Source organism: Vidua macroura, chromosome 9 (assembly GCF_024509145.1).
Source record: "Vidua macroura isolate BioBank_ID:100142 chromosome 9, ASM2450914v1, whole genome shotgun sequence".
Taxonomy (NCBI): Eukaryota; Metazoa; Chordata; class Aves; order Passeriformes; family Viduidae; genus Vidua; species Vidua macroura.
This window is the reverse complement of record NC_071579.1, coordinates 15,677,865-15,686,949: the sequence shown is the minus strand read 5'-3', so window position 1 is coordinate 15,686,949 and position 9,085 is coordinate 15,677,865. Positions and strand designations below refer to the sequence as shown.

Below are 9,085 nucleotides of genomic sequence, written 5' to 3'. Positions count from 1 at the left end.
TAAAACGCGCTTTTTTTAAAAATTTTATTTTTATTTCGTCGTTACCACATTTACAAGCCATTTCTAGCACACACTCAGGAATCACACTGTACCCCTACACAAAGAGCCCCGGGAGAGTGGATGACAGGAGCCCGCCCGGCAGCAGGAGATGCCTGGGAAAATTAACCCGCGGGCCGCGGGGGAGGCTCGGCCTCAGCCGCTCAGCCCGACCTCCGGGCGAGGGCGGCCGGCGACAGGCCCGGCCCCGCCGGCGCGGGAGAAACGCCCCTTCCTCCCCTCCCCGTCGGTCCGCCCGCTGCCAGGGGCTGCCAGGGAGCGGTAATTGCCGTCCCGGCCTTGCACAACCCGCTCCCGGCGCGGCGCGGCCCGTCCTGCCGGCGGCGCGGGGCCGGGCGGCGCCGCCCCCTCCCGGCATCCCTCGCTCGGCTGCTCGGCTCGGCTGCGCTCGGTCGGCGGCTCCGCGCTGCTCTCGCCATGGCCGCCTACAGCAAGTTCCTCACCGCGCGGCACTCCGCCATCGCCGGGGCCGCCGCCGCCTGCGCGCTGCTCTGCCTGCTCAGCAAGCGGCGGGCGGCCGCGCAGCACGGGTGAGCGCGGGGCCGGGCCGGGCCGGGCCGCGGGGCGGGAGGGGCCGGGCGAGCCGCGGGGCCGGCGCCGGGAGGCCGAAGCAGCGGGAGCTGTGCTCGCCCTCACCGCCCTGGGCCCGGCGGAGGGCCAGCCGCGTCCCTGTGCCACACGCTGGGCGCTGCCACCACCGCCCTCTGCCCGGGAGGGGCTCCTGGGCACAGGGGTCAGCCTGCTTCTCCCCACGCCTTCCCCGGCGTGAGGTCGGTGCCCCTCTTGCGAGCATCCAACCACCGCCGCCTTGTTACCCAAATTATATTGGCTTTTTCTATTTGCCGGACTAGGAACGAGTATTGACACTTGACTTCTAGGGATGACCGTGCCTGCATAGGCAATTAATGGACTCAGCTGTTGTTTGGATGCTGCCGTGTGACAATAAGATGCACGGGCAACGATTTCAAAGGGGATGTTCTCTGTGAGGTTGCCTTAGAGGTATATGGTTCTAGGGTGTGTATTCGTTAATGCCTTACAAAGCACTGGTATTGCAAAGTGTGGCAGGTGAAGAATGTATTGCAGACTCAGCCCTTTCACGGTTTTACTGTATTTGTGATTGTAAGTTGCTAACTATATGCTCAAGACCTGGTATGTTGCGATATTACAGTGCCTACAGGTGTCTTGTAGGCACTACAAAATTATACTGAAATGGACTTACTCAACAGACTTAAGTAATAACATACCTGAGATTAAGCAATGATCCAGTTTGATTTTACCTAGGTCCACTCATGCACAATATCTGTAGGAGTTTCATGAAGTTAGGTAATTGTCACCCAACATGGCAGACACTGATATGCCAGTGATAAGATTGCTACCTTACATTGTTTTTTGCATGAGAGTTAAAACAAGATCCTGAGCTACGGCTGTGAGTTACTCTTCTATCAAACTCATAGGAAGGGGTGTTTTTTTCAAATATCTCTGCCTAAGTTAGTGAAATACCACTTTAAAAAAGCAGAAAAGCTATATGGAAGGGCACAAAAATGATGAGCTCAGGTTTTCATGCCTAATATAGTGGTATTTGTAAGAAATACTGGGCCATGCAGATGTTCCAGGGGCAGTTATGTGTTAAGTCAGACTAAGGATATCCTTTTAAAGTGAATCTCAGTTGTCCACACCTACCTTGCTCTGTCTTCATTGAGGGATGATCTTGGAGCACACAAACCAGGTTACATTCAGATTGGAGCACATCTTCAAACATAGATGCAGGTCCAGTGTAGTTTTGAAGTGCATTTAATATTTTCCCACTGTTAGTAGCATTCATTTGATAGAAGCAGGCTAGAACCTGTCCAGAGTAATCTCCCTATACCTGAAATAGATATTATGTGGGTCCTGGGTTGTCCCCATTAAACTGTTTTGCTTTCATGTCTTATGATGTTGATCTGCAGGACTTGACAATGGCAATGCATGCATTAACTTGAGGGTCAGTGTATGGAAAGTGTTAGCCTAAATGCTGAAGACTTTTTGGAATGTGTCTTTCCTGTGTGGAGCTTCAATTTTGCTAGGTATAGTGTTAAAAATCTGAGGTATTCGTATATATAAGGTGGACCAAACATTATTACAAGGTCAGTGGGAATTGCGAAGGGGAGATAACTTACGAATTACATTCCAGCTAATTCAACAGATGTGTGGGCTTGTGAGAGCCTGCTGTCCCTTTTCCTCTGTACTGCAGTCTTTCTGATGCCTTGTCCTTTACTTCTCTAATGTCTTTAGTCATTTTGCATTCTTGAATTTATTAGAAATGCAGTTGCTGAAGTAAGTGCCATGCTTGCAGACTTGATTTTTCGCTGGTGTGTACGTATTGTTTTACACTTCTGAGTCCCTCCACAGCTTAGGTCTTATTTGCTGCTGGTACTGTATTGTGGCCATGGATTCCAAACTCTAACATCCAACATTCGGTTGTTTCAATAATAGCTGTGCTGCTGCTTGAATGCTATTTTGAGGATGGTTTTTGCCCACTGGTCTTCGTTCTTTTCTCCATGTTTCCCTGTGAGGCAAACCTTGCCAAGAGCCTTACAGAATGCTACCTATCAAGACTAGGCAGTAGGTAAGCTACGTTGCCTATATCACCAGCCTAGACAAAAGCATCTGGTTATTACCATTGCCTCATCCTCCTTTAGTCTCATTAGTTCATGTATCATTCATTTCTTCACGCTTTGTTGCTGATGTAAGTTATAGAATACTTTTAAAAAGGATTGTCATTGTGCCAAATCTTTACATTTTCAGCATTCTTGTTCTGGTGTATGATGCTGCCATATAGTAACAAGTGCACAACCTTTGAAATCTGCAGGGCCTAGTGTATCCTTTAACATCTGTGTTGTATATCTCTGACTGTCTGGGAAGAGGAAGAAGTTGGGAAGGCATGGCTGTCCTAAATTTTTGTACTTATTCCTAGGGTGAAGAATTGCACTTGGCAGTCTAGATAGTCTGGAAGAGGACTGGTAGTGTATCTGCTGCTTGAGGTTAACTGACTAAAATCTGTGAGGTGATTTAGTTTTGTGAGTGTGAATTCCTCTGTTAACCTTGGTGTATAATGCCTTAAAATGTTGTGCCATGTTTATGTGAGGTGAATTTCAACTTCTTGAATTCTGGAAGGTGAAATTCTAGTTTTGAGCTTTGTAAGGGCAAAGGTAAATGTTGCAGACCTGAATATAACCAGCAAAATGCTGGGCTTAACATTCAGGTGAATCATTGAAGTGTTCTAGTGCAACTGTAAACTTTACCTGCAAAACTTCTTCCTTCCTCACATAGTTTCAGAATACATACTTGTACATACTTTGTGTTCAGAATAACATTTCATGTTTTCCTATTATTTCATGTATTTCTGGAGTAACTGCCAATTTTCTGTTTGATTTTGTGTGCTTTTTTAGGTTTTGCTGGAATGTCAGCAATAGGTCTGCTGCTGGTTGAACTTGGAAAGTAAAATAAGATGCGAACTGAGAAAAAGAAAATAATCTTTTAGCAAATCAGATGTGTTTGAATGTGTAACAAGAAAGTTATGTGATAGGCTTGTCATGTTGTATGTGTTTTTATATAGAATAACCAGTTATAGGCATGATAGCAGGAAGGAGAGGTAGCAGAGAGGTAGCAACTTTTGCCTACTTTTCTGCTGTCAAACAATAGGGGCAAAGTTCAGTACATATAAAGTACTAATGTATGAATAATTGAGTTGTATGTGTTATGCCAACACATAGTAATGTATGAATGATTAAGTTGTATGAGTTATGCCAACCTGCCTTACTAGGTCAAAGATCACTTAATTAGTACTGCCTGGATTAGTCACAGATGTTGTTCTGTAAGAGGTATTACATTGCTCATTGATTTTACAGAACTGAGAGGTGGTGTCACTTGCAATTTACAATGCCTTATTGCTACACTTTTCTGAAATCTTCCGAAGTAGAGTGATGTAGAAGTTTGCTTATAGTAACTTGTTAGTTTTCCATCTTACTTCCTTGGAGTAAAACATGGAGAAAAAGACATCCATTCTTTTTCAAAGTTGCTCTCAAAAAGTCTGTTTCCTTACAAAAGCTTTGTGTCCTCTTGGAAGGGGGAAGTTGTGGTATCAAAGTGCAATTATGACTTCAATTGTAGTATTTGTGTTTATTAAGAGTAATGAGAAGTTCTTTGAGAAGCTAAATTATCCTGGGTTTATAGTGCAGAAAAAAAAGTCTCTTTATTCTGTTTCCCTATTCTTGCCTCAAACAAGAAGCTACAGAATATTTGCTTAAGATTTGATTGCTTCAGAATTAAAACCTTAAGGGGTGTTACATAAAGGAGCTGGATATTTTTCATTACCCCTCTAGTAAGAATTTTTTCTGGGTATCCATGTAGTTTAAAATACAGTACTTACACAAGCAGAGAATGAGCTTGGCTTACTTGTAGAAGGTATTTAACTCATACAACTTTCTACTGGAAGGAGGAACTGAAAGAAGTAATAGAAGGTAGTTAGAGTAAAGAGTTTGAAACTGCAAGATTAGGGAAAGGGAATAAACGGTTTTGAATAATAGGAGGGCATTTGTAGTGTATGGGAAGGTGACAAAATATCTTAGAATCTGCTTGTAGGGCCTTTCCTATCACCTAGCTGCTTTCATTAGAATCCAAGAAGATGCTAAGTTGTGGACACAATTTCTTCTGAAATTTCTTCTTCCCCTGTGATGGCAGGCATCCCACCTGTGGGGAAAAAATGAATAAAGCAAGAATAGTGCGTGCATGGGGCCTTAGAGGTTAGGCAAGCCTAAAGTGAGGGGGAAGGCTCGCTGGGAGGAGGGAGGTTGAGGTGCAGACAGTGTATATCAAATAGGTTTTTGCACAATTCATCTTGGGTGACACATGCTCCTGCCTGTCACTGTGCTCCTCAGCCATTGTCTGCTGACAGAGTGGCAGATGTCACTCACTCAGTAGATATCACTGCTTGTGTCCTTGGCTGCACAGCCTGTGAACATGCAGTGACAGTGATAGTATTGCAATCAGAGGTGACAGACACATGTCCAAAGGTTTGGAGGTGCTTTCGAACATAAAATAGGAGTTTAAATATAGCAAGTGGTAGTTGTAGCTTGAAACAGATGGTGCATTTTTATTCCATTTGTGTATATTTAGAATATTCTTCTCTATTGTTAGTTTGCATAATTTCTCTAGATTCTGAATGTGCTTGGGTGGGCTTTATTGGTGTACTTCAAATGGATGGACCTGTTCTGGCTGAGTCATGGCTGTTTGACAGGAAGGATGAAATTATATTGGTGCAAATTAATAGACTGCTTTTGTATATGTAAAAGCCTTAAAGGGAACTTGTGTTACTTGGAGGAAAGGTGGCAGGTAACAAAACCAACTCTATGCTAACTACATTGAAGTAAATTTATCCAGGACATGAATGTGACTGTCCAGTCTACTGCTTGCAGTAAGTGCACTAGTGGTGAGGGAAAAAAAAAACCCAAAATAAAGACAAAATATGCAAATATACAATTACTAAATATACGATTACTAGAAAATACATTGAAAATGCAGTCTTGTAGAAAAACCTGCCTGGGGCTCAGGAAACCTGAATTCAGCTGGAGGGTATGGAGACAGGAGAAACTAGATGACTCAGCCCTAATCCTAGCATTTAGACTGCCTTTGTTTGGAGCCTGGCTAGCTAATTAGTGGTTTCTCTCTTAATTAAGTTGCATAAAATGCTTGCTGTCTAAGGCAAGATCTAGTGTCTGTGTAACAGTGTATAACTTTTTAAAAAATTATTTAAAATTTTTTTTAGGAAACCAGCTAGAAATCTTTTTACACTGTTATCTGTGAGGGAGGTCAGCTGCAGCCAGAGCTCAGGCTTAAGATAAAATCACAGCTTAAGATAAAATTAATAGTGCTGAGGTTTTTCTTATATGTAGGATATGTTATTCAGATGCATTCTTCTACTGAAACTTTGAATTTCCTCTCCAACAATTCTACTTTGTTACCTTCTTTTCAAAGGTTTGTAGAAACCTCTTGAGCTTTAGCATTGCAGAGCTCCTGTTTGCAGTAACATAGCTCTCTGTGACCTTCTGAGTCCCCTTCTTGCTTGCCTGAATGCATTCCTCTCACATTATTTTTGGTTATGCTGCAACTAGCCACCAATCTAGAGCCAAGAAAGTTCTGTTCTTGGTTTCTGTGTGTGCTCAGAGTGTACTGTGTAAATGGGCATGCTTTTGGACTGTGCCCAGGCTTCTGAGTAAGGTTGCTGCCCTTCACCTGAAATAACTGTACTGTTGCTCTCTACCCCTCTGAGTGAGATATGCACTATGAAACTCTTCCTGCCAGTTAGCTGCATCAGACTTTTCTCACTATAGCTGTTATTTCTTCACTGTTGCATTGCATCTTTAGTCATTTGAATTTTATTCTGTCTTTACAATGTCTCAGTAGTATCTTGACTCCAAAACTAACCTGAAACCTGCACAAATAAATATGAACTATTGCAAAATTGTTTATTTTATGTGATTTTTGGAAACTGTGAAAACTGCAAGGCGCCATTCCGGCATATAAGGTCTGCAGGATAAAAAGGTTGCCTAGAGGTAACAACTCTTTAAAATGCTACACTTAATCCTAAACCAGATACTCTTTCTTTGCACTCTGTTGAGCAGAGGCAAGTCATCCTAACTCTACAGAAGGAAGAAATTTGTAGGGTTTTTTCAGTTAAGGACAGTGTAACATTTTGCAGCCCTTACTTCCTCATAATGTGTCATTAAACAGCGAGTCTTGCTTATCACTCTCTTCATCTGCAATTCCCTGTTGTGCTAAGCTCAGTGTAGATTGCTTCCTCTGAACTTTGTTCTGGATGGAGACAGGTATTTCTAAAGACAGTAATCCTTTAACTTTTCCCTGTTTGCTAGTAAATACCACAGAACTAGTATGCATGAGAATTTTCAGTAAGAAGACTCAGGGCTCTTGAAGGCTTTACACAGTTTCTCAAATCACTTTCTTCAGTAGTGTTGAGAATGATTCTATTTGAGTAACCAGTATTATTGCATGTTTCTTTAAAGAGAATAGCCTCACTAGTATGTAAACAGAGTCTAAAGAGCCAGTGTTCTGACCAGTACTTATTTGGAGACTGGAATTTCATGATTTCTCCCTCCCCAATGGGCTACCATACTGCCCTTGAAGTTGGGTCAGCTGACAAATGCCTGTACAGAGTCCCAAAACTCTATTAGTTTCTTTAAAGCATCTTGCTGGTATGGGCTGATCATGTTTCTCAGTGTAGGAGAAAGGTGTTTTGTTTATTGCCTCCTGCCTACCGGGTAATTACTTGCTTATTTACTTCTCTTCAGAGAGTTGCTATTCAGTTACCATGCATGTATGAATGACAAGTTTGGTGTAGTTGTGCCATCCCACATACTGCTGACACCTTTCTCTGCTTTTTATATCTGTGTTTGCTGTAAAAGCCCTATGCAGTTAAACAATGGGTAGCAGGCAACATCTGAAGTGCTGCTTTTCCTTAAACTTCCTCAGGTGATGTGTGTTCCATTATACCTGTAGACTCTTTATGATCTAAAAAAAATGTTACACATTGAATTCAGACTGCTTTGTTGATGCTTTGTGCAGTTAGATCTTGAAAACATATGGTGACAAGTTCCACTGTTTTGGATTCACTATTAGAAATGGTTTACCACTGTATTTTTTCTTTTTCTTTTTTTTTTTCTATACATTTTCTAGATAACTCTTTTCAAAAACCTTTTCATTGTCATTCCCCCTTATCTATGAGGGCACAAAGGAATAATGGCTCTGTACCAGGGGAGTTACTTGCAATGGAGAAATTGGCCAGCATGTAGCACTTACCTTCCTCCACCACTGAGGCTTGTGATGCTCCAGCATTATGTAAATGAGAGGTCTGGAATAATGGAGAGCTTGAATCTATTCCAAGTGTTAGAGCTCTCTGCTGCAACCAGATAGTCTTGCTGTATTCTTGCTGACTAATTGAGAATGTTATTTAGTCTTTAAATTCATTGAGAATGCAACCACCATTCTCAAAAAAAAGTTCTACAGTAGTACAATGGAGTCTGGAGTAGTGCCAATAGGTATTGGGCTGGAAAGGTTTTATTCCAGGCAGAACTATGGTAGAGTCTTTATTTGCAAATAAAATGAGAGCTGTGTAGGCACATTTAATATTTTTTTTTCTAGACTTCATACGTAAGATTGTTTCCCTTCTTTTTGAAGTATTAGTCTTGTTTTGAGCTTGCACAACATTTTTTAGTAAAAAGAGAACAGAACACTGTTAAAGCTCTTTTTTTCATTAGATTTTAAATTTACAAATGCTTAATTTTTATCTGAAACCTTATAAATATAAATGCTAATTAAATGTGAGTTCATTATTAAATGTAAGATCTTGATTTCCAAACAATCCTCCTTTGTCTTTAATGGATAATCAGTTTCATCTCAGTCAGTAATTTCAGCTGCTCAATTTCTCTCAACAGCTACTGTAGGAAAACTGTATCAATAAATACATCAAAGATATTCAGCTAAGTGCCAGAATAATTCTGGGCCTTATCTTTCTTATAGATTACTTTATTAATATATTCACTTCTAATCCTTTTCAAGCTGAAATAGTTGTGTATTATAAGTGTTGTGACTTCAAACATGGGCAGAACTTGAAGCAGTGAAGCTTATAGGAATTATTACGGCATGTATGGAAGAGCAGCATCCTTTCATCTTACATTATGGCAGGTCATGAATCATCTAGAGAAATAACCACATGGTTTGATCACTACTTATTCATGCTTAAGAGTACTACTTTACTCCTACTGCTAAACCAAATGTGATTGGGCTGATCCATATTCAAGTTTTTAAAATATAAGTCAACCTTTTCTACTTTGTAAAATTACAAGATGTAGTGAGAATGTATTTCTTGTTCCAGAAATACATTGCTCTTGCATCACTAACTTCTTAGACTTTACATCCTGTTACCATTTCCACATATGTACTACCATCACAGCCTGATTAAATGTTATATCTTTTC

The 9,085-nt window shown here is 41.4% G+C and overlaps 1 protein-coding gene across 2 annotated transcripts in view; it reads left to right on the top strand.

Annotated features, from left to right (window-relative positions):
• Positions 1-416: 416 nt before the first annotated feature.
• ABCD3 (ATP binding cassette subfamily D member 3) overlaps positions 417-9,085 on the top strand; it is a 28,306-nt gene continuing 19,637 nt past the window's right edge. For both annotated transcript variants that reach the window (XM_053985380.1, XM_053985379.1), the window contains exon 1: positions 417-587. In XM_053985380.1, the coding sequence (XP_053841355.1) occupies positions 475-587 (113 nt within the window). In that variant the 5' untranslated portion in view covers positions 417-474. The remainder of the gene's footprint in view (positions 588-9,085) is intronic.